Source organism: Rattus norvegicus, chromosome 1 (genome assembly GCF_036323735.1).
Source record: "Rattus norvegicus strain BN/NHsdMcwi chromosome 1, GRCr8, whole genome shotgun sequence".
Taxonomy (NCBI): Eukaryota; Metazoa; Chordata; class Mammalia; order Rodentia; family Muridae; genus Rattus; species Rattus norvegicus.
The window spans coordinates 194498182-194523609 of NC_086019.1; the positions used below are offsets into that span (position 1 = coordinate 194498182).

The 25428-nt window shown below is 41.5% G+C and overlaps 2 protein-coding genes across 18 annotated transcripts in view; one reads left to right on the forward strand and one right to left on the reverse strand.

Moving 5' to 3' along the window:
* Positions 1 to 16103, reverse strand: part of Ate1 (arginyltransferase 1) — a 122442-nt gene extending 106339 nt beyond the window's left edge. For 4 of the 12 annotated variants that reach the window (NM_001398759.1, NM_001398758.1, NM_001106300.2 and 1 more), the window contains exons 1-6: positions 12361 to 12560; positions 9030 to 9093; positions 6404 to 6466; positions 3302 to 3405; positions 1566 to 1820; positions 474 to 700 (exon numbers count right to left, since the gene is read on the reverse strand). In NM_001398759.1, coding sequence (NP_001385688.1) covers positions 474 to 700; positions 1566 to 1820; positions 3302 to 3405; positions 6404 to 6466; positions 9030 to 9093; positions 12361 to 12466 — 819 coding nt within the window. In that variant the 5' untranslated portion in view covers positions 12467 to 12560. Of the gene's footprint in view, positions 1 to 473; positions 701 to 1565; positions 1821 to 3301; positions 3406 to 6403; positions 6467 to 9029; positions 9094 to 12360; positions 12664 to 12883 lie in introns of those variants that run through there. The other 8 variants (XM_063286351.1, XM_039107563.2, XM_039107560.2 and 5 more) reach the window with 4 other exon arrangements.
* Positions 16104 to 16926: 823 nt separating this feature from the next.
* Positions 16927 to 24942, forward strand: RGD1563285 (similar to RIKEN cDNA 1700022C21). 6 transcript variants are annotated; one of them, NM_001402466.1, is made up of 3 exons: positions 16927 to 16974; positions 21882 to 21957; positions 23259 to 24065. In NM_001402466.1, the coding sequence occupies exons 1-3, from the start codon at positions 16964 to 16966 to the stop codon at positions 24063 to 24065; spliced, it is 894 nt and encodes a 297-aa protein (NP_001389395.1). In that variant the 5' UTR covers positions 16927 to 16963. The 6 variants fall into 6 exon arrangements, with proteins under 6 accessions (NP_001389395.1, XP_008758169.1, XP_063127512.1 ...); XM_008759947.4 differs by lacking the exon at positions 16927 to 16974 and adding an exon at positions 20045 to 20552 and having other exon boundaries at positions 23259 to 24942; XM_063271442.1 differs by lacking the exon at positions 16927 to 16974 and adding an exon at positions 20045 to 20552 and having other exon boundaries at positions 23266 to 24058.
* The last annotated feature ends 486 nt before the right edge of the window (positions 24943 to 25428 follow it).

The following is a 25428-nucleotide window of genomic DNA, read 5'->3' on the forward strand; positions in this document are numbered from 1 at the left end:
CAGGATAAAAGGTTGTACAGTAACCCTGACCAGGGCAGCAGTGTAAGTTAGTACAGGTTTGAATATATGGCAACAGTGCTACCTTGATCAAAATCTAGATTGAAATATGATGATAAAACCAATTTGCTTATTATGTTCTAGTCTTTTAATGTCTAAATTATCTTTTACCATTTTAATTTCTAAGATAAAGTTAATTTTACAATATTTGTTTTTATAAACTACTTAATTGCAATCAAGTAACACAAAAAGCCAGAGTATCTTGCTTAAAAACATGCTACAAATGATTTTTAAAACACTATTATTAGTAGCCTAAAATATTTTCAAAAGCTCTTAAAGGATTTTCTCAAAGAGCAGTTTACTTACAGTAACCCAAATGTTAAATAGTAAAATGCTAACTGGTAAGTATTAGTGCAAAGAAAGTAAGTACCCAACACAGAATGCAATGCAACCGGTCAGAAACACCCTCCAAGTACCTCTAACTTGTGCGATGCATCCTCTGGTAAAGATTCAAAAATCAAATCTTCCAGTGACTTGGGCTGGTTGGATTTAGCCTTTGGTAACAAAGATACTGGCTGACCTTGAGCCTGGAAGCCCTCAAAGGCTCCAGCTGAGCTCTGCTGCATCAGTTTTAACCTTTTCCTTTCTTTCCTCATTTCCTTTGCTTTTCGACATGGAGGCTTACTCAAATCAGCCCCTTTACCTAAAAAGAATGTCAAAATAATAAACCAATGACATTTGGCTCTGAAATGTCTTTTTCAAGTATTATAGATTACATAGAATAAGTCCAAAGAGTTCACACTGAAGTTTCATAGGATCATTAAAATTCTACCCTAAAGATAGGAGCAGTCAAAGAAGGCAAAAGGTCACACCAATGTCTCAAGGCAGCTCTATTATAAAAGACATTCCTCTGTTCACTCATTCATCAATCCATTCATCCGCTTTAAACATTTGCCCACTCCTCTGCTTCTGCAAATAGAAATGAACACTTCAAGATTTTCTACCTCTGTGGTCCACATTTCTAGGGACATTTTTAATCTAGAACAAACTTTGGTGGCTGATCGTTGTGGTATTTCTTTTAATAATTCTTGGGGCTAGAGAGATGGCTCAGTGGTTAAGAGCACTGACTGCTCTTCCAGAGGTCCTGAGTTCAATTCCCAGCATCCACTCACAACCATGTATAGGGATCCGATGCCCTCTTCTGGTGTGTCTGAAGACAGCTACAGTATACTCACATATATAAAAATAAATAAATCTTTTTTATAAAGAAAAAATCCTTGCTCATTTTAACATATTTGTGTCTCCAATTACACAATGTACTCACGGAGTACTTACAGAGGCCAGCCTGGTCTACAGAGTGAGTTCCAGGATAGCCAAGGCTACACAGAGAAACACTGTCTTAAAAAATCAAGTTAAAGAAAAAAGAAAGGAAGGAAGAGAGGGAGGGAGGGAGGGAAAAAACCCTTACCCCACCACCACCACCACCCAAAAAAAAAAAAACCACAATACAAGAAAATCTAATCAAAGTCTCTAAGTATTACTATCAAGTGATACAAAATTTACGATACCTGGCTTAGGCCCAACATGAACTTTGATTGAATGTGATGGTTCACCAGAGCCCAACTTCTCCTCTATAGCTTGTGGATGAATCAAGTCTTTAGATCCTTCTTTCTTTAAACTCTTTTCTTTCTCCTTCTCTTCACTCTCTATGCTTACTTTGAGGTCACTGCTGAGTGTTTTAAGATCACACTTTATATCCAACTTGTTCATTAATGCAAAATCACCATCAACAGCATCCTCCATTGTAGAATCCATGGGCTCGTCTACAAATGAGAAAACAATGAAAGCCTATCATCATCTGTATTATCTGACACATTTAGGATTAAATAACTGTAAGTAACCCTGTTATTGTAGCTGCCAAATCCATGGCCTGCCTTCCAAAGCAAGGGAGCTACTTCTCCTGAAACACGGTGTTCTACCAGTCACTGTGCCGACTGTGGTCAAGCCCCCAAGGACGGAATATACCCAATGACATAATGAATCTAAAACTGTGACCTAAGATTTCACCCCTCCCCCTTGCCCTGGTGACTCTATCACCCACTACAAGATCAGTTTTTGACACAGCTGTGAAGCCTGTAACAAGTTAAACAGAGCCAAATGTACAAGCCACATGAAAACACAGGCGGTCAGTTTAACTATGGACTGTGATTTCTAGACACCAAAAGAAATTCTGGCCTCTTTGCTGACCCTAGGCTAAGCCACACCTACTCTACAACAGTACATGGAGCCCTAAGAACTTACCTGTTTGGCTGCCATTGTCTTTCCAGTGGTTAAGACAGTTACCACAACACCCCCAGGCATTAAAAACCTACTTGTGGAATGAGTGCATAGCTGAAACTAGGGTAGGTAGTTCCCAGGATTAGGGGCTTCCGATGGCAGTAGTAAGAGCTCAGAGAATGACACTCCCCAAATTAGGTATCAATAATAGGAGAACTTAAAAGGTTTCAAAGTTAAAACACTGAAAAGAAGATCTGAAATAGTAAAACAAATTAAATGATACTAATAATCTTTTAGGTATAGGGAAGTCACTGATAATTTAAAATTCATAAAATACTGTTTAGTGAAAAACAGTATTTTTTTTTTTTATTGTACATTTGTCATGCATGCTGTGTGGGAGACAGAAGACAACTCCTGAAAGTCAGTCACTGCCTTCTACCTTGTTTGTAAATGAGTGTCTCATTTTTTGCTTCTGCTGTGCTGTGTACCTCAGGCCTACGTCCTGGACTGTAAGCTTGGGGCAATTCTCTCAACTCCAGCTCCAATCTTCACTAGGAACGCCAGGGTTATACATCACTATTTCTGTTATTTCTGGCTTTTTACCTGGATTCCAGGATCCAACTCAGGGAGTCAGGCTTGTACAGCAGTGTGGTTACCTGCTGAGTCATCTCTCCCTCATGTGAGCATCTGCTCACAAAGACACCATTAGAATCAAGGCAAACGGGTTGTCAAAGCATTTGAATAAAACACTTCAATTCAAAAACTCGCAATAAAACTTCACAATGACCCTTAATTCTCTTTTAAAGACAGGCTCTCTTAGCATGTATTCTCTACATCCTTATTGGAGGATCTAGTGAGACAAATGGTGGTGTCACTACATCACTGGCCTTATGACATTAGTATAGGATTATTTTATAAAGACCTCCTTCCCCTGCCTGCCCTGAATTAGACCTATGAAAGGGAAAGCCTTGGAGAGATATATTTTAATATTTACAGCAAGTAGTTTCCAAACCAGATCTCATCTTACCCTCACAATTGCCTTTCGAGATCTCTCCTTTAGCCAGAAATTTCAGCATTTTTTTCAAAACTTTCTTGTGAGATTTTGAGGGCTGAAACTGTAAAGGATGACACCTAGAAAAACAAACACATATTTTAAAAGTGAACTAAAGCTTCTAGTAAGATCAGTTCAGGACAATATATTGTAGATTGCAGCAAATTTCATGGTTGGGTTTTGTTTTTTTGTGAAGAGACATAAGGCAGCCTCTAATCCTACTCCAAATCTCACTGTAACTACAGTTAAGTTATTTTTTAAAAAAGTAAGAAGAAAAAAGAAAAGGAAGAGGAGAAAAAAACCACATAAACCAGAGTAAAAAGAGAAGGCAAAAAAAAAAAATACTGGAAGGTGGAAACATATAGATATAGATATATATACACAAATGTGTATGAGTATATAAGTGTGTGTGTGTGTGTGTGTGTGTGTGTGTGTGTGTGTTTGTGTGTGTGTAGTAACTGACTTAGGTAAATCCAATACTAACTCAACAATGGAAAAACATTAAGATTTCCTCTATATCAGGGGTTCTCAACCTGTGGGTCTTGACCCCTTTAGATAGCAAATGATCCTTTCACAGGGGTTACCTAAGACCATAGAAAAACACAGATATTTATATTACAATTCACAACAATACAGTTATAAAATAGCAACAAAAATAATTTTATGGTTGGGGTCACCACAACATGAAGAACTGTATTAAAGGGTCATAGCATTAGGGAGGTTGAGAACCACTGCTCTATATAGTACCCCTAAAAATCTTATACATTGTTGATATGTGGTACCTCTGAATTGTAGTGAAGCTGGGTCTAAAATTAAGAAGACTCACTCAAGTTTTCAAGACTGCCTCAGGTCAGACCTCCTTCTGAACTCCACACAGTTGACTCCTTACACAATTCAGCCTTCTACGTGTCACATATACTTAAAACAGAGAGCAGAAAGAAGTCTGCACACTGAATGCTGACAGCTCCATCTAACCTTTGACCATCAGCACTGCACATGTGTTCTCCTGGAAAACTGATCAGACCTAAAAATAGTTACATCACAGAATAGCCCACCTAATGCAATTTATCTGAAACGTATAGAAAAAAAAAAGACCCATTTTTTGGATGAAATTTTTACTGGAAACACTGAAAAGCTGGAGTCAGAACACCTGAGCCAAGGCTCTACTACTGCCAAATAAACTGAACAATGCAGACTATACATGAACACTTCTTTGGGGAAATCTCTTTTTTTTTTTTTTCGGAGCTGGGGACCGAACCCAGGGCCTTGCGCTTCCTAGGCAAGCGCTCTACCACTGAGCTAAATCCCCAGCCCACATCTCTTATTTTTCTAAACTTGTTACAACCACAAACCAGTACCATCACCACCCTCAGGTAAAAACTGCTTTCAGTAGTAGAAACTAATGGGAAAAAAAATAAATAGATTTAAAAAACAAAGGCAATTTCTCAAAAAAAAAAGGGGGGGGATGAAAAGCTAGAAAGAAAAAAGTAAAAAAGCAATCTAAGGGTTCAATATTTGAATAGAAGCACTGGAGGAAAAATAACCCATAAGCAAAGTATTTCAAGCAAATGCTTCCAATCTGAAGGATACGATGAGAACAACTCAGATAAGGGCTTTCTCATATCCTCTCACGTCCACACGTGATGAATGAAAACAGGCACACCATTAAACTTGAAATACCAGAGCTCTCAGGACACAGACTTCGAAGAATACATTTCAGGCAAGGGAATAAGAAAAACAACACCACCAGCATGGTGGTACATCCTTTAATAGCAGCACTCAGAAGGCAGAGGCAAACAACAATCTGTGCACTGGAGGCCAGCCTGGACTACAACGTGAGTTCCAGAACAACCCAGACTGTTATACAGGGAAAAAAAATCTCCCACACAAATACTGTCTATTTTTCCTTACATGTGAATGTCAGTTTCAAAAGGCATACTACAACTCATATGGCCACACAGGTTAGGTATCAAGAAAGGGACCAAGAAAGGAAAAGAGGATTCCCCCCAAGGACAGAGAAGTAGACTATATAGTTAGAGAGGACAGTGGAGAAACTGGATAAGAGGATTGAATGGGGAGGGGATGGATAAGAATGGTAAGAATGTGGAAGAACAACTAACACTAAGGGCCATTCGAGGGGCCATATGAAAACCTACTATTCTAGAAGCTTCCTAAAATAGAAACATATATGAAAGAAATATAAATGTAGTTACCAAATATTCAAAACAAAGCCCCAACCAGACATCTTTTGCCACCAAGTGAAGCATCCAGTGACAGACAGTGAGGGGGTTATATCCAGTTGGTCACTGACCAAAGGACTCCATAAAATCCATGGGGATCATGGCTTGCTCCAGGAAGCAGTACCCCTCCATGACCTCTGCATCAGCTCCTGCCTCCAAGTTCCTGCCCTGCTTCAGCTCCTGTCCTGAGTTCCTCCAATGTTGTACTGTGATGTGGAAGTGTAAGCCAAATAAGCCCTTTCCTCCCTAACTTGCTTTTGGTCATGGTGTTTCACTGCACCACAGAAACCCTAACAAGACAGGGTACCAGCACTAAGAGGGAAAAATAGACATGAACTTTCACCCTTATCCAAGAAGCTATCAATAAGTGACACTCACTTGCAGAGGAAAAAGTAGTTTACTTCTCCCATTAAAAAAAAGAGCTGCAAAGGATGACAGTGAACACCTTTAAGTCCAGCACTGGGGAGGCAGAGGCAGGCAAATCTCTGAGTTCCAGGCCAGCCTGGTCTACAGAACTAGTTCCAGGACAGCCCTGGCTACTCAGAAAAACCCTGTTACATACAAACGAACAAAAAAAGTAATTTAAATATTTACCCGTATTTCATAGTATCCACTATCTAACAAAGAAAGTATTTTTCATATCATATTTGTACCAGGACTAGACTGACTAAACAATATTAGAATCTATTTGTCAACATATGAATCAAATCAGTATGTAGAAAAGACAATTCATTTACTTTCCTTTTCCTTGTAATGTCTAATCAAAGTGGAAATAGTACTGTAAAAAGTCTAAGACTCTAATTTAAATACATGCAATCTCTTCACTATAGATCCTTACCTTATTGTATACTGAGGACAGCATGTTTGATTCATGACAGGCTTGTACACATATTTCCCGCTTCTAAAATTATAAAAATAACTTGTTAAGTTCTTATATACTTTTCACATGTACCAAATTAGATTAGAAAATCCCTAAAATAAGGGAGAAAATCTAATCAATAGCACTAAAAAAAAAAAAAAACAACTTTCTCCTTCCTAATCTCAACAGGTGTACTACGAGCTGGTCTCCCAGGCTCACCAGCACCTGCAACTCCTGCGATGTCTTCATCCGCTACGATCTCAGTACCACGGGGCAGTAATCAAGCTGTGCGTGGGATGAGGCTGGGGCATCGGCCCAGGGGCTACAAACTCATACTGCTTTTCCAGAGGACCCAAGTTCAGTTCCCAGAACTCAAAATCCCATTACTTCAGGCCCAGCACCTTCAGAGGGGCTCCAACACCTCTGGCCTCTGCAGGCGCCTGCATTCACATGTACATGCTACCATACAGACACACACCCATATGCATAATCTTTAAAATACTAAAAATCTTTTTTAAAAAATGACCATTAGGATGTGGGACTGATGGAGCCTGCTTAGGATCACACACACACACACTCACACACATACACACTCTCACACACACACACACACACACACTCTCTCTCTCTCTCTCTCTCCCCCCCCCCCCCTCTTTCTCTCTTTCTCTCTCCTGCATACCTCAGTACCAAAATACTAGCCTCAATTATAGACACTGAAGACATGTCAGGGGTAGAACCACTCGTTCATTTCTCAAACTAGAGTCATTTTAGACTCTTTCTCTAACCCACCTCTGTATCCTATTAGAAAGTGTCTCTGTGTAAAACATACCTAAATGTGTCCTCTCCTCATTGACACTAAGATAGACCTCCGTTTCTTCAATGGACTGCCTCTCAAATACCTCTCTGACACACAAATGAACCTTTTGAAACAAATTACATCACATCGCTCTCGTGTAAAACCTCTGCATGTCTCATCACCTTAAACGTGACACTCACCATGTCACCCGAAATCCCACATCTGACCCTCATCTACATTTTGAGACTCACATTAACTTTAATGAGTGTTAACATTTTCATGGGTCTGGTCAGTCCTAGCTTTTGAAAAAACTGGCAATTCAGTACTTAATGCTTAATATTGTTACATTTATATAAGAAACTTCCTAAAAGTTACTTAAAAATAACTTAACTATCCAGCCAGGCTTGGTGGTGTACACCTTTAACTCTAGTGCTCAGGAGGTAGACACAGGCCTACCTAGACAGCACCAGACCAGTCAGACGTACATAGTAAACTCTATCTCAAAAGAAAAAAAAAAGAAGAAAACACAATGTATGAACAATTGTAGAATCAATTAACCAACTGGTGTGTGTTGTGTGTCTGCAGATGTGTAAGGCAATCCTGAGTCAGTAAGATAGCTCTGTGGATGAAGGCATTTGTTACCCAGACTGATGGCCTGATCTCATCCTCAGAACCCACTGGTTGAAGGAAACGACCCTCCCATGGGTTGTCCTCTAAGCTACATATACATTGTAGCACACACAAGCTCATACCCAAGCACAAATAAGTAAACATTTTTATTAAAAAATGATTTTTTTTTTTTAGAAAACAATCTAGGAACTGGGAAGATGGCTCAGTAATAAAAACCTTTCAGTAATAAAAGCAAGCATGAGGATTGGAGTTCAGATCCCCAAAGCCAGGTCTGGGATGCCAGATAACAGGAAGCAGAGATAGGAACTCCCTGGAACAAGCTAGCTAGCCCCACTAGCCAAACTGGCACTGGGTACAGTGAGAGAAACTCTGAAGTCAGCCTCGACACACGTGTACACCTAAACATGTATAACATCACAAAGGAGTGAGTCTAGGAAACAGAACTCAGTAGGAACCAGCAAAGCAGGCCATCAGGAAGGGTGCTTGCTGCGAAGCACGCACAGGAGTGCCCTACCTCCCCTCCTCTCACACACATAATAAAAACATTTTGAAAACAATTTTTTAAATGAATGCCAATACCATCAAAAATTACATTAATTTTTATTTTTTGTTTTCCAGACAGGGCCTTATCATGTAGCCCTGGCTTGGTCTGGAATTCACTATGTAGACCAGGTTAGTCTCAAACTCACAGAGATCCACCTATCTCTGCCTCCCAGTGCTGGGATTACTAGCATGGGACACCACATTCAGCAAAAATTAGTATTAATTTTATAAGATGATAAAGGGATGGTAGATAAGTTAAAAGAAGGAAAAATTTTCTTCTCCGATACGTATGTTGCAATATGCTTTCTGCAATAATAATTAACATGTAATCTGCTGTCAAACACTTGAGAGGAGGGAGAGCATGGAGAATTAGTGAGAGAGTGGAGTAATTTCAATTATTCAAAGTCAACTGAACTGTCATAGGTCAGTAACAAGCACACAGGTTTTGTTATAATGTATTTTACTTTATGCACAATTTTTAACTTTGCTAATAGATTTTTGAGAACAAATCACTACACACAAAAGAACATTATAAAGAGCTTCTTAAACTTCCTCATACTGTAAAAGAATATTCTAAAGGCAATTCTCACTGTTCGGTTATAAGAAGCAACTAAGCAATAACTTAAAGAACTTTACCTTCTCCATCCTCGGTCTATAAGATCCTGATAATCCTGCACTGTCATGGAATGTGCCCACATGCCTGAAAAAATTAAGCACCATGTTAGTTCTAGCACCGCTAGACACCGCACTGTCTTCTTGTTAGAACTCTTTAAAGTGTTCTTCAAAAGAAAACACAGGTAAATTAGACTAGGTGTGGTAAAACTGTAAAGGCAGAGACAGGTGGATCTCTGAGCATACCAGGCCAGGCAGGGCTAGCTAGTTAGACCCTATGTAAAAAAATAAATTAAAAATAAAAATGGCAAATTTAGACTAAAATTCTAGAACATTCATATTGGAGTAATAAAAAGTTTGCATGTACTTTACACTTAACATAACACAACACAAACAAAAATAAGATATATTAATTCTAAGATAGGAGTAGTGACATAAACCTGTAATTCCAGAATTTAGGACGTAAATGCAGGTGGAGTCAGATAGAACAAGAGTTTAAGACCAGCATCAGCTATCAGCTATACAATAAATCTGAAACCATCCTGAGTAACATAAGATCTTGTGTGTGTGTGGGGGGGGGGGGGAGTCAAGTGTAGTGGGACATTCTTTGTCCCAGAATTCAAGAGGCAGAGGCAGGAACATCTCTATGAGTTCAAGGCCAGCCTTGGCTACAAATCAAGTCTAAGAGTCCAGGCCAGCCAGGGCTATGTAAGAGATACCCTGTCTCAAAACAGGAACAAGAGAGAGAGAGAGAGAGAGAGAGAGAGAGAGAGAGAGAGAGAGAGAGAGAGAGATCTAATCTAAAGAATCAAATATATCAAAAGTGATTCCAATTCCATTTAATTAAAATTAATAGTCTCTCTGACATCAATGTAAATTCCCACTTGAACTGCAGACTTCACACAAACCTTCATAGTATCCCCAGCAAGTTAACACACTGCTCTCACCTATTTGAGAGCTTCCTTAGCTCGCCTTCTATTGCTCTGTGGTAAACACTGTGATCAAGTACAGTTAGGGAGGAAAGGGGTCTCATCTTACAGCTCACAGTCCATAAAGGTGCGAAGTCAGAGCAGAAACTGAAGCAGGGCCCTAGGGCAAGTACCTCAAGGCAGGAACCTAGAGACAGGAACTGAAGCAGAGGTCATGGAAGAGCACTGCTTACGGATTTGCTCTCCATGACTTGCTTAAACTGGTTTCCTGTATATCCCAGTACCTCATGCCCAGAGGTGACAACAGTCACGGTGAGCTGGACCGTCCTACATTAATCACCAATTTTAAAAATGCCACAAAGACAGGCCAATGGGAAGGAGGCATTTTCTCAGCTGAGGGAGGTTTCCTCTTCCCAGATGACTCTAGCTTGTGTCAAGCTGACAAAAAACTAACCACAAGAAGGTATGTTAGTTCTAATACTTGGTATGCACAATATGTACAACACACGCCCGACCCTTAGCAATAGGGCAAACATATAGAAATACTCATTTGAAATAAATAAACTGACAGTAAATCAGATCACAAGGGAACAAGGTGATGATGACAGAGCCTCTGAGATTATCAATACAGTGAAATAACTATAACAGTATAGGTGGAGGGGATAAAAATGATGGGGATTAACATGTAAAGGACATACCTGAACTAAAGTTTAAGAAGACAGGGATTTTTTTTCCTTCTTTAGGAAACTGTATCAGCTATATATAGGAACGTGCATTATAGAAGGGCATGCAGGAAGGAAGAAAATGGTATCAGAGTCCAGTAAAATGTCAGTATACCAGTTCTACAACCTATGCTTCCGTTCCTGCCTCAGGGTTCCTGCCTCCACTTCCTGCCCTGACTTCTCTTCTTAATGGAGTGTAAGCTCTAAGATGAATAAGCCCTTTCCTCCCCAAACTGCATTTGATCATGGTGTGTATCACGGCAATATAAAACAAACAAATAACCACTTCAAAAGAGAGTCACTCACTGACACCAACAAGTTATTCTGGGTCTCAAATGAATCCTCTGTAGTTGTGAGGCCAGTCAGACACAATAGTTCCTACAATAGGAATAACAGTCACCCAACAGAAAGCTGCCTTACAGTAAAGATTAAAATTGAAATGTTGGGGATCTATATTTATTTTTCTAGATGATAAAACTGCTTTTCAACAAATCTTGAAACACAAACATTTACACTGGCCAATTTTCTCTAATGCAATTACTGGGGAGGGAAAGGGGGTGAGATAAGTCCTCCCTTTTAAAGTATTAGTTTCAGTCACATTTATTGGCAAATATTATAGTCAGAATATAAAAATTCTGAAAAAGAATAGTACCTCATGAGATCATTCAAAGGCAGCCACTGTCATTACTCGATGTGCTTTCTTGGCCTTATTTGGGCTTTATTCCTCTCAGTTTGTCACGTGTACCATCTGCATCCTGTTTATTTTATTTAATCCTACGCTCCAAGCATTTTTCTACTTAACTGGTCTTCCTAATCGGTACGTTCTGTAACGGTCTACCCAAGACCGCAGTTCACATAATAATATACCTCCCCCTAATAAACTTTTAATGCATCCATAAACCAGCATACCGTGCTCAGCCGAATCATTCCCTGCTTAACTCTTTCAAAATGGACAAATGTCTAACCTAAATCTATATTTTCATAGTTACCTTGTTTTTCACCTGCAGGGTTATTCTAAATCGTTCATCCTAGATTCTGTACTTGCCAATCATGACACGACAGACACTAAGTACATATTCGATTTACAAACAAATCTTTCTTAAGAAACCTGAATCCTAGCCCGGTGGTGGTGGCACACAACTTTAATCCCAGCCCTCCAGAGGCAGGGGCAGGCGGATCTCTGAATTCCAGGCCAGCCTGGTCTACAGAGCGAGTTCCACAACAGCCAGAGATGCACAGAGAAAGCCTGTCTCGGAAAGCCAGAAAAAAAAAAAATTACAAAGAAAAGAAACCTAAATCCTGACCACTTTGGTTGGGGTCTTCGAGGTGGGTTGGCACAATGACATGGTATAAATCCGTGATTTAAATATATATATATATAATATTCTTATCAAAATATCAAGCAGACCCCGGTTTCCAGTCAGTTCTCCCAGACACGTTATCCAGAATGACAGTGAACAGGTGTGCATGCACACGCCCCTCTGCACAGGCAGCAGGAGGCCTCGGCGGCCGCGAGGATGAATAAAGGGCAGCCGTCAGCTCCAAGGAGCCTCCCAATCTCCCTTCCCATCTCCAAACTAGCAGCCGTTTGCCCAGGGAGTAAGGGTGTAGGACAACCCGGTTCTTATCGACGCTCCCCAGGCTACGGCCACCTAAGTCTCTCGCAGACCCCGAAGCACCCGCCCGCCGGTCCGGCTCGCTCACCATGGGAGCGACTGCCAAAGTTGCTCTTGCAATAGCCACACTGGAAGGAGGTCTGGCCCTCAAAATACTCTACAAGGCTGGGCGAAGGCGCGCTCCAGGAAGCCATCTCCTCGGCACCGCCGCCGCTGCGCCACCCAGTTCTACGCAGCTGCCGCTATCTCCCTCCGCCTTTGCCTCCCACCCCACAATGCAGCGCGCGCGCCTCCGAAGATCGCGCGAAGCCACTCGAGCGTTCGCGGACCGGAAGGACCTGACACCCTACGTGATTGACGCCGCCCGCGCCATGTTGACTGAGGGCAGCTTTCCGCTATTTCCGTTCTTCCTCGGTGAGGGGCGGCTACCCTCTGTGAGGGTGAGGGCGGGAAGACCGGGATGGGAAGGAAGCAGGCTGAGGAGAGACCAATAGGACCAGGAAGCTGGAGTCGGGTGACCAACGGCTTAAACCCCGTGCTAGAGACCTGCTAGGACGGAGCAAAATCCTGGCTGGAGCCGGCCACGGGCATCTGGACGACGGGACACTCACCGCACGACGCCTTGCCCTCCCTGGACTCGCAATAGCCGCAGTAGTAGCCGGCCTTCAGCCCTTTGTATTCCACCACCGAGGCCATGGCCGCCGCTGTAGGTTTGAGGACCGGCCACGCCTCTCAGCGCGGGGAACCCGGGCGGGAGAGCCGAGAGCGCGGGGGTTGCCGGGTTCGCGGCTCTCCGCCCGATCCCAGGACCGTCCTCTGGCCGCCAGCCTGGGTTACAGGGTGCGTCTCTGAACCGTGTGTTAAGTGCCCAGCAGTTCACTTGCTCAATCAACAGCAATCCCTATCATTGACGCAAAGTATCAGCCTCGTTTATAGATAGGGAAACTGAGGCTCCAGGTTGTGATTTAGTCATTTTCTGCGCTCTCTGGTTGAAGATTAACTTCTGCGACTGCGACTGCGCCTGACCACCACCTGTAAGCAATGGTGAGCTGGAGCTGGCTTGATAGTGAGGTTTCTAGAATCGAAACACCTCTTAGCTACAGCAAAATGCCCATTAACGAAGTGCTACTTTTATCTGCTAAGGGATTTTTAAGTATCACTCAAAAAAAAAAAAATCTTTGAACTCTTCAGGCCGAACATGTACATAGATTGAATTCATTCCATGGATCTCCAATTTGCAACCAGTTTTAAAGAGCATGTTTCAGGGAATAAGGGTGTGAGGTAAAGTGTAAATATGAATGCATACTTCCACCAAGGTAATATTCCTTAGCTTTTCCCTCTGGGTACACAGACGTTTAAATCTGTCTGGCATAATTTCCATAGTCGACAATAAGGTTAATTCCTCTTTGCAATGTCTAGAAAGTGCAATCAGGAAACAAACTTTTTTTTTTAATTATGTTTGTGGGTGTTTAGCCTGCATGTAGACATGTGTACCAGCTTCATCCAATGCTGGAGGAATCCAGAAGGCATTGTAGACCCTGAGACCCCGACTGGCAGACAGTTCTGAGCCACCATGTAAGATGAAACATGGTGCTGGGAACCAAACTCTGTGTCTTCTGCAAGATCATCGAGTGCTCTTAACCACTGAGCCATCTCTTCCGCCAGTGAACAAACTTATTTTTCCACTGTTAATGAAGCCCAGGATGACCTAGAACTCTGGACCCTCCTGCCTCAGGCTCCACTGTACTGAAATCCCAGGTGTGCACCACTGTACCTGGCTAAATATATAAACTTTTAAAAGAAATGTCAATGTTTTTTGACTCTAAGGTTTTCTGTGCTAAAGATGTATCTAGTCAAGTTTAAAGGTTCATGACCTGGTGACCTACATTGCTCATAGTGTTGTTTAAGAACCTAACAGGTGACCTTGCAATACAGAGGATACCTTGTTGCAGCTCCAGTGCCCATATTTTTATATGCTTCATCTGTTTCATTTTTTATAGCAAAAATCAATGGATTGACCCCCCAAAATAAGTTTGCACTACATAGAAGGTAGAAAGAAAGGCATTTTGACCTTAACCAACCCACACCCCAGAAATGATCTCACTTTCTTTAAAGATTTTTATTTTTGTGAACGATTGTTTTGCTTGTATGTATGTGCACACCAGTTTGTGCCTGGTGCTAGAAGAATCCACAAGATGGCATGGGACCCCTTGGAACTGGAATTACAAGCAGTTGTGCTCTGCCTTGTCGACACTGGGAAATATATCCCAGCCCCCTGCCATAGCAGCAAGTGCTCTTAGCTATGGAGCTGTGTCTTCAGCCCTTCCTTTCATTTTTTTCCCCTTGAGGATAAGGTCTTACTATGCAGTCCTGGCTATCCTGGAACTCACTATGTAGGCCAGACATGCCTCAAACTCAGAAAGATGTGCCTGCCTCAGATCAAAAGGTGCTTCGATCAAAGGAATGCACCACCACGACCAGTACTGGTTTCACTTTTTTTTTTTTTAATTCTTTTTTTTTTTAAAAGACTTTATTTATGTCCCATTACAAATGGTTGTGAGCCACCATGTGGTTGCTGGGAATTGAACTCAGGACCTCTGGAAGAGCAGTCAGTGCTCAACCCCCTGGTTTCACTTTTCTTGACTTGTTATCCATCGTCAACCACTGACCAAAATTAAAGTGTATAATATTCTAAAATGAACAAATCAGAAGTTTTAAGCTAGGCGTCCTTCTGTGGCAGGTGATGTTCCTACCTGCCTGGCACATGATTCATCTGTCCCACAGTTCCATGCTGTATAACACCTCCCAGCAGTTACTCTCCACTATTGACTGTCAGTGTATTGCAATCTCTGTAGCCCTTATTTACCAACTGACATCAAAGCATAAGAATAGTGATGCTGGCATTTGGAGCATGCCAAAAATCAGCCAGAAATTGCTTCTTTTAAGAGAAAAAGTGAAAACAAAACTCTACACTTAGTAAGAAAAAAATTCTTTACTGAGGTTGCTAAGATACAGTGCAATAAGACATCTTCAGAGAACTGAAGCAGGGGGATCACAAATTGGGAGCCAGCCTGAGCTACAGAGCTACCGTGACTCAAAACGATATTTAGTTTTTCATAGACTGGACTCACACACTTTGTTATTATGGTACATTGTTGTTATGTTCCTGTCATTGTTAATCTTTTATTATGCCTAATTTATACATTAAACTTGATCATAGATATGCATAGTTTGGGGAGGAAAACAACATATATAGGATTCAGTACTGTCTACAGTTGCAGATATGCACGGGGTATCTTGAAATAATAATATAGATATAAAAAGATAAAAGGAAGCTACTGTACTCTCACTTTGCCTCAGCCTGAGCCAGTGTGCTGGAGGATGTTCCAACCTTGGACAATAATGAGAATGTCCAGAGTCCTTGGGCATGTATGTTAATTCACCTTGTATTACAGCAGCATGGCCAGGTGACGTCGTCGGGCAGAAAGGCTGACGAACTTGCTGAATGCCATGCAACATGACATACAGAAGGGATGAACGGTAGTAAAAAGAAAAATGCCTTTCATCCTAGCACTGCAGAGGCAGATTGGATCACTGTAAATTTGACGTCTGATCTATATAGTGAGTTCCAGTCAGCCAGGGTTATACAATGAGACCCTGTCTGGGGAAAACAAAGCCATAATACATAGTAGGTGTAGACCTATGTAAAACAATGGTTCCTGGGTGGCTAAATTTTGCTAAAAGCCAAAGACTTGTTTCTATTCTAGGCCAGATGAGAGAAGGGAAAAGCCAAGTGTCAATGCATTTGTTTCTCTCTATTAAAGGAGCAATACAGACTTGTCTTTGTTTTTGTTTTTCTTACTGAACAGAATGAAGCTGATAACACTGCTCAGTTTCAGTAACTCAGTAACACTGGTCCGGAAAGCACCAAGCACTGGTAATGTGCAGGGTTTCTGTGCGGGACTAGCAGGCCCACACAGTGCAATTACAGGGAGGGAAGCGAGACATTCTCCTTTCCCTCCAAAGGATTCTGTGAGAGAACGGAAGTTAAGGCAGAGAACAATGGGTTTGAGGCCAATATAACTTGAGGGCAGAGAAGGGAGCCCTGCAGGGGACAGTGGCATAGTGAAGAAGAACACTAGTGGCAGGAAAATCCTGGAAGATGTGTTCCTCAGGAGACCTAGACTGGACTCCATCTTGTCAAGACCTGGCTGCTCAACCTGTCACATACTAGCTATATGAGACTACTGAGCACCTAACGTGTAGCTTATATCACTGAGGAACAAAATTAGTTAACAGGTACCAAGCAGGGAAATGGCTGATGAGGTGACTCAGAAAGTAAGGGCATTTACTTCCAAGTCTGATCATCCACACGTCATCCTGGGACCCACGTGGTAGAAGAGAACTGCTGTTTACACATCCTCCCCTCCCACTACAGTAAAAAGGCACTCCACACATATACTGAAACTGCAGAAAATAATGAAATCAGAAAGGGAAAGAATTCCCTTCCGAAGCCATGGAAACAGGAATGAAATATTCTGAGTATTCTAAGAAAAACAAAACCTAGAGTTCTATATCCAGACAACTGACCCTTCAAAAGTGAAAGAAAAATCCAGAGTTCCCCATCGAGGGATGTGTTTCTAGCCTGCCTGCCTTGAATAAATCGTATATTCTTCAGGAAAAGGAAACCAATGAAGGACAGGTAATTCAGATATCCTAAGGAAAGGAAGAGCTCTAGACAAAGGAAAAAGATGTAAAATAATTTGGTCTTAAATCTTAATTGCTCAAACATAATGACTGATTTTGAGATAATAGCAACTTGTATTCAGTAATTATATTTATGGGTAAGTATAGATAAGTTATGGATAATGTGGTAATTACAGCATTGGAAATGAATGGCAGTAGGGGTTATAAGGATGGGAGATAGGAACTGCAGACGCCCTGTCACAATTCATAAAATAATATAGTGTATTTGAAAGAGAACTTGGATTAATTGTAAACATATACTACAAATTCAAGGGCAACTGTTTTTTTTTATTTTATTTTATTTATTAACTTGAGTATTTCTTATTTACATTTCGAATGTTATTCCCTTTCCCGGTTTCCGGGCAAACATCCCCCTAATCCCTTCCCCTCCCCTTCTTTATGGGTGTTCCCCTCCCCACCCTCCCGAGGGCAACTGTTTTTAAAAAGAAGAAGTGTAGATGATGTGCTAAGTTAAGTAGAATCCAAATCATTAAAGTCCAGGAAAATAAAGATGTTGAAACAAACTTGTAGCTCATGCCTTCAGTCCCAGGATCCAGTACTCAGGAGGCAAAGGCAGATGATTCTTTGTGATTCTGATCTACATCAAGAGCTCAGCCGGTCAGTGCTACATAACCATACCCTACTTTTAATAAAACAATGAAATGAAAAGGTTTCTAGAAAAACAACACATATGGCAACAATTCAATCGTTACTTTAAATGTCAGTGACCTCAATCCACCAATTGAAAAAAAAAACCAAAATGTCCCTGGGCAGGCACAGCTCCATGATAGAGTGCTTACCTATGTGGCACATAAACTATAATCCATCAGCTAGAAAGTAGAGGCAGGAGGAAACCAGTGGAGAGGTTTGTCTGGTCTACATAATGAGGCTTTTCAAAATAATATCACCCACTGGAAATTCACTTTAAACAATAGATAGCTGGAAAGTAAAATATTTGGGCACAAAGGCATTTATAATCCTTTCTTACCCCTTTAAATGTCCCCGGGATCATTAGGATTTTTTTATTGTGTCCTCTTCTGGAGATCAACCCCCAGGGCTTGTGTCTCTTGTCCTCCATTACCTCTGATACTAGAACTTTCCTTAAAAGACACTGCCCTAGCTAAAGTCAACTTGACTCAAGCTAGAGTTATCTGGGAAGAGGGACTCTCAATTGAGAAAATACCTTCCTAAGATTTGCCTATAGGCAAGCCTGTAGTACATTTTCTTAACTAGTGATCTATGTGGGAAGGCCCAGCCAGTTGTGGATGGTGCCACCCCTGGGAGGGTGGTCCTGAGGTGTATAAAAAAGCAGGCCTAGCAAGACAGTAAGGAGCACTCCTCCCTGATCTCTGCATCAGTTTCTACCTAGAGTTCCTGTCCTAACTTCCTGTAGAGATGAAGTGTTACCTAAGAACTATATGATAAAATAAACCCTTCTTCCCCAAGTATTTATCTCAGTAATAGAAACCTAACTAAGATAAGAAGTAATTGAGCAAAAAACATAAAAGACAAAATAGGAATAGGCCTAGAGCTACTAAAGAAATTTAACGACCTTTGAATAAAGAAGTCTGTGCCTATCATGGGTTAAATGGAAAGGCCCACCGCTCATCTTTATCTAGGGTATCTCACAGTTATAGAATCTAACACAAGGTCCCAATGGGTTTGCTAGTAAGTTCTACCAAGTATTTAAGGAATAAATCATTCCCATTCTCTGCAGCTTTTTACAAAAAAGAAAAGCAAATGAAATATGTTTTAGCCTATTCCAAAAGGCCACCATTACCTTATTATCCAAACCAATAATAAAACTTTAGAATTTGAAGTTAAAAACACCATTTATGTTAGCATCACAAAATCAAATGCTTAAGTACAGATCTTACACAAATAAGCAAGGGCTACACTCTTAAAAACTACAAACTGAAGTAAAAGAAAGGAGATCTGAGGAAATGTTAAAATAATGCTCATTTATTTTAAAAAAATGAAAATATTGCCATACCAGTTGCTGATAGCTTGATCTTTAGAGTAACGTAATCCAGTCAGAAACACAGCAAGTTATTAAAAGGTTATGAGCAAAAGCAACCTAGGTTCTTTTTTAACAAGCTGTCTTAAAAGTTTGTATGGGCAGCCCTACAAGCCAGAATAACCAAATACTGAAAAACAAAGTTGGATAAGTGGCGTTACCTGACTTCAAACATTACTGTAAAAACTAGGGGGATAGAGCGAAGAGATGACTCAACAGTTAATGTTTTTGGTGCGCGCCTTTAATCTCAGCGCTCAGGGAGCAGAGGCGGGCAGATCTCTGTGAGTTTAAAGCCAACCTGGTCTACAGAGGGAGTTCCAGGATAGCCAGGATTTCTTATAACTAAAGATAATTCGTGATTTTTTTATGTAGTAAAATTTAGTATAAATCTCTTTCTTCTTACCATAAAGAAAATACAACCCAAGACATCTTTCCTGTGTGTCAGCAAAGTCTACTTTTATAGCCTTGCTTCTGGAAGCCTGCAGTTTCAAGCACTTCTTTGCAGACAACACATTTTGAGAGGGACAGATGTTATTTCTAATAGATAAGTAGCCAGGTTGTAATTTAATCACAATTTCTCCTTTCCACACATTTCTAAGAGCTAGAGATATCCCAATGGGCTACAGGATAATTTTCTTGGGATGAATAATTTCCACACATAACATGTCATGAATTGAGTATGGTTTTCACTAATTTGTATTTTAACAGAGGTCCTTTCTGCTTCCTTGACTTTAAATGTTGGTCAACTATGAGCATAAATGAAATAGTGTGACTAAAAACATTATTAAAACCACCATCAAAGCAGTATTTAGCTGAGTGCCATACCAGCTGGGAAATGGTGAGACCATATCTGGTCCATCAGAACACACATTAGCCGCCAACAACACACATATGTAAGCTCACTAAGTTATTTCTACTGGTTCCAGTCACATCTAGAACAGTTTATATTCTAAAACACAAAAACTGAAAAGATGGCCTCAGTGTTCTTAGAACTGTCTCTGACTGTGTACTGTCTGTGTACTGTAGCTGAGTTCCTAGGTTCTCTAGTTGCTGAGATCAGAGGGAAGTGCATTGCTTGCCAACAGACTATATCATCATACACCACCTCACAGTGGGCTCCTTCCTGGACAGTGATGACACACAGAAGGCACTGACTGCTCTGTGTTGCCTTAGAAACCAACCCCAGGATCAACAGTGGGTAGCTGAAAATCTGAATTGAAGGCAGAAATTCTTTACAGACCAGAGAATGAGAAGTTCAAGCTCAGGGAGGAGAGGCAGTGGGGAGGAGTAAAGAACACGATGCTATTCTTGAAGCTGGAGAACAGTAGAGCGATTGCTGAAGCCAAGAGCGCTGAGGGGAAAGAGCGCCAGACCACAGAGCCAGCACAAGTAACCACTGGGGCTTCGAGAATATGCAGCAAAAGACTACCACAGCAGGACACAACACTGAGGGCTGTCACCTCACAGTCACCCATGGTGACAGACTCAGAGTGGTTTGGTCTGAATCCAGAGGAACAGTAAGTGTTCCCTCCATTTGGGATATAGGCAAAAAAGACTGTGGATACGTCCACATCTGGGAACCAATGGAGTCCCATAGGACTCACTGGCCTAAGAAACTAATACCCTGACCACTAACAAGCCACTAACTTTCGTGGTTTCATCCTCCTTTGCCATAAATAGGAATAATGACCCCTAACCTCGTAAGACTGTTCGAAAGATTAAGTAATTCCATGTATGCTTATATAGCACTATCTGTTGTAAATCCAAGACATGTTGCTATGGAAACAACATAAACTCTTAAAGTAGTATTGGAAATAAAATTAAAGACAGATGATGAGGGTTTTATACAGTTGTTATAAAACCCTTCTGTTGCTGATAAGCCAGTGTTTATACTTAAGTTGAATAAGAAAGCACTATAATTTCCACTAATCAGGCTAATAACTCCACGATGTCTGCCTGTGACTTAATCCTAAAGAACAAACTTCCCAGCTATATTTTTCTTCATTAAGCTTTAACACTTGCCTTCCAATTGTTTCATAATCTATTTAAAGTATAGATTTTAGAGTGGCATAATGAAAGCAGATCTGAGTTACAGGCCAGCCAGTACTATACAGTGAGAGTCTTTAAACAACACGGGGCTCAGCCACTCAAAGCAAAAGAGTCGCAGCCGGTAAGTAAGTAAAGTCAACTTTAAGTGATAAAATCATGGATCGTTATAGTTAGGCAACTATTGTGGGAAATCTATTATATGTTCTATGTAACTCAGTTATATTTCAAATTTTGAAATTTTTCACGTCAAAACTTATTTTCTTCTTACAATATATAAATGCAGTGGATTGTGGTATTTGAAATAGTAGCAGAAACTCAAGTCTTTCCAGTTTTTTTTAAGTTTTTTTTTTAAAGATTTATTTATTTATTACATATGAGTACACTGTAGCTGTCTTCAGGCACACCAGAAGAGGGCATCAGACCTCATTACAGATGGTTGTGAGCCACCATGTGGTTGCTGGGATTTGAACTCAGGACCTCTGGAAGAGCAGTCATTGCTCTTAACCACTGAGCCATCTCTCCAGCTCCAAGTCTTTCCAGTTTTAAAGGCATTTCTGGCAGTTACAACCCCAAACAAAATATGACTCCTTCTTTAGACTTCAATCGAAATTGCAAGCATCCCTTCGTCATGCGAAGACAGAAGCTAAACACCGGGAACAGACTTCTGCCTGTGGGCAGAGCGAAGGACCTCTGCTACCCGTGAAGAGCTGGTCCCAAGTCAACTCCCTAGCGTAGCTCATCCCAGAACGTGTTTCCTGACACCTCTCTCCAATCCCAGTATAATTTCTCTTTTCTAGATTGGCCTGGGCTAAGAGTTCTCAAGACCCTCGGATTGCAGTCGGACCCTATTCCCCACTAGAAAAGAAAATTAAGGTGAGGAAATATTTAGCATGAACTTTGGGTTCTGTAATAAGATCTATTTACTGGAGGAAATAGAAGTTGGGAGTCCATCCTCAGGCTCACTTCCATATTTGGTTCTTTGAGCAGTGCTGGCTGGACAACATTGAACAGAACAAATACTACAGGGCTGGTTCTAGTAAGAGACAATACTAAAGAAAGGTGTCCACAGACTGTGACGTCACAACAGGATTGGGTTTCCTATGAACACTGTGGAAGGTTGGAGGAAGTAGTGTTAAAGTGCTTATCAGAGAGTTCCTGATGTGTGTTTAGGAAGAGTCTATTCACATGGGAGAGAGACGACTCGTAGGAAACAGAATTCAGTGTGGCTGAAGCATAATGAATATACGGTGAGCTGACAAGGAGGTTTGAGAGTTAATGAGAGGCTGCAGACACCACACTGAGATTTGAGGTTCTCTTCTAAATAGAGTAACCCTCTGCCCCAGGGTTTATGCCAGAAAGTAACATGCTCAGATTTATGTAATAAAAAGATCACTCTGGCTACAGTGATTAGTTTGATGGGCTTGGGGAAGCTGGGACAAATGTATGGACTAACGCCCCGTGGTGGGGGCAGGAGGATTAAAGGAAAAGGTAATGGAGCTGCAAGTGATAGGATTGAAATGGTGGACACTGAAGGAAGAAGCAAGTGGAGGTGTCAAATGCAGGGACCAGGCCTGAAGCCGAGAGGCGAGAGCAGGGACGGGCCTTGACAATGTGGTTCAGCACTATTGCTGCTCGAAATCAGTGCCTGACACACGGAGGAGCACCGTTTAACCAACATCCATATGAGAAAGGGTAAAGGTGTGAGGCAGAGAGAAGGGTAGCCGTGAGGTAGGAAAAGAACAAGGGTATTCAGCAAATGAGATAGCAGAAGGGATATGACGTAGGGAAGAGTTTCTCTTATTGAGAGCACTTGTGCTATGGTGTCTTACATGCCAATTCAAGGGGGCCCAGTAGGTAGTTTTGATGATATAGAAATGAAATCTTTGAAGCTCAATAAGCAGGTGAAGAATTCGCCTTTATAGACAATATTTCCAGTATAAAAGCAAGAAGGTAGAGTCTGGGTAGATGGGTGGTGGCTCTGATGGTGGGAAAGGGGGTGTGCTAGGTGCTATTTTCTCAGGGAAGCCTAAATGAGAGTCCTCGCCTAGGAGGGACTATGGCTTGGGGGAGGGGTGTAGGAGTGCCAGACAAAGGTTAGTCCATTGGGAGCTGTACTGTGGAACTAGAGTGAAGAGCATCCAACTTAAAAAGATCTGATTACTCCCTCTGACAAGGGTTTAGGTGGCACCCATGCTTCACGAGTGAGAAAACTGTTAGTCCAGGAGTTGCAACAGGAGAGTGAAACAGTTGATAAACTTAAGACCATGTCTTTTGACTTCCGGTTTGCTAAAGCAGATTCCTACTACTATCAACGGCATCAGGAAATGATCAGAGAAGCGTGGAATTACAAACCAGACTCGGAATGGGACAATAACCCAGAGGGAGAAAAGAAACCAAAATGCAAAAAACCAGAGAATGGTAAAAAACAGGAGTACCTAGTGCCCGAGAGGGAAATGAGTCAGATAGAGAAGCACATACACAGAGCTGAGCGGGCTAGAGGCCTCAGGGACCAAAAATACCGACTGATCCCTCAGAACATTCCAAATGAGATGTTTTCCCCAAAATCATTAGTGCCAGAGGACGAAAAGAATAAAAACATCCAGAAAACACACAAAACCATACCCAAAAAGCCTAAAGTAGAGTGGGCGAAGGAGCAGATGAAACAACACAGAGACCGGATGGTGAGAGGCAGAGCGCTCACCGAGCAGAGAAAGGACCAGAAGAAGACGCCAATGTTAACCAGCCACGCCCGCCCTCACTTAAAACCCAAAGGGAAGAAAAAGGAAAAGAAAGAGTTTGAAAAGGTCATAGCTTATCCCATCTACCAGCCTTCCAACGAATCACTTATAGAAGTGACAGTTCTGATGGAAAAGTCGAAGGCGGAAAACGTACAAAAACCACTCCAAAGGGAACTCCTGAGTATGCCACCATTTTTGAAAAGTCAACTAAAGAGAAATAAAAAGCTTAAGCCATCTCCTTGAGTATTGTCCTTTCTTTCTCAGACTAGCACCTTTCATAGTAACCAGTACAAGGAACTTATAGAAACCAGACATTAAAGGGGGAAATGGCAGCTCTACACACACACACACACACACACACACACACACACACACACGCCTGGTGTTGTAGACACAAACTGGTGTGTTGAGACCACAAGCTGTATGTTTCATTTTCTCTGGGCTAAGGAGTAAGAAACTTAAATGAGGACAGAATGACAGCTAATGGTATAAGACCTGGGGGGGGGGGGGGGGGCGGGGTCTAGTTTTTTGGGTTTTTCTTGTTTTTTTGGTGATGGTTGCATGCCCCATTGATTTTAAGACACCAAATCACATCCCAATTGAATTGGATTGAGTGTGTACTCTCAACCAAGCTGTTCTGACAGAAAAAGAAAGGATCGCTAGTGTTTACAGGCAAGCAAATCCAGAAAATGTAGACAAAGGGCCTATCATCCTGCCAAGATTCTAAAGGTTGTTACAAAGTTTACACTTCTAAAACCCTGCAGGCAGAGCAGGGGAGACATCTCAGCAGGCGAGAGTGCTTGTTACCCAACCGACAGGACTTGAAATCAGATCCCCAGCTCTCATGTAAAGGTCAGACATGGACACACGTCTGTAATCCCGGTACTCTCATAGCTAGATAGAAAAAAGGTGGAAATAAAATCCCCAGAAACCTTATGGGCAGTAAGTAGTTCCCAGTGCGGCAGCAAACAAAAGAAACCCTGCCTCAAAAGAGGTGGCAGGGGGCTGGGGATTTAGCTCAGTGGTAGAGCGCTTACCTAGGAAGCGCAAGGCCCTGGGTTCGGTCCCCAGCTCCGAAAAAAAGAACCAAAAAAAAAAAAAAAAAAAAAAAAAAAAAAAGGTGGCAGGAGAGGTCTGGGACCCAAGGTTACCCTTTAACCACTAGATGTGCACTACAGTAAGCATGGGCCCAAACACAGACCTGCACATGTGCACACACACGTATCATGTATACACACACACAAAAAAGTAAAATCTTGAAGGCGGTGTGGTAATCCCTAAGAAACTGGAAAGTGGTTTGGATAGACTAATGATACCAAATAGGTATCTGGGCAGTAGTCTGTGCTAGACAGACAAAAAGACTAGGAGGGAAGTACAGACAGGTTAAGAATGGGGACGTGGCGGGGGTGGGGTGGGGACAGAGGAGACATTATAGAATGAAAAAACATCCTGTGAAATAGGGTAAAAATGTTGGTACAAAAACTTTAAGATTTGGGAAATGGTTTTCAGTATATGTTTTTAAATGTCCCATGAGCTGACCAACAATCAGTTAACATAGATCTAGCCTCTTGAAATTTAGACACATAAAAGGTCTTGGCACTATTCC

Coding starts and splice junctions, on each gene's coding strand:
- RGD1563285 (XM_008759947.4), top strand. CDS start 20,335: ATGCTATTCTTGAAGCTGGAGAACAGTAGAGCGATTGCTGAAGCCAAG. Junction 20,553..21,881: donor GGTCTGAATCCAGAGGAACA/GTAAGTGTTCCC, acceptor TCTCTTTTCTAG/ATTGGCCTGGGCTAAGAGTT. Junction 21,958..23,258: donor CACTAGAAAAGAAAATTAAG/GTGAGGAAATAT, acceptor CCCTCTGACAAG/GGTTTAGGTGGCACCCATGC.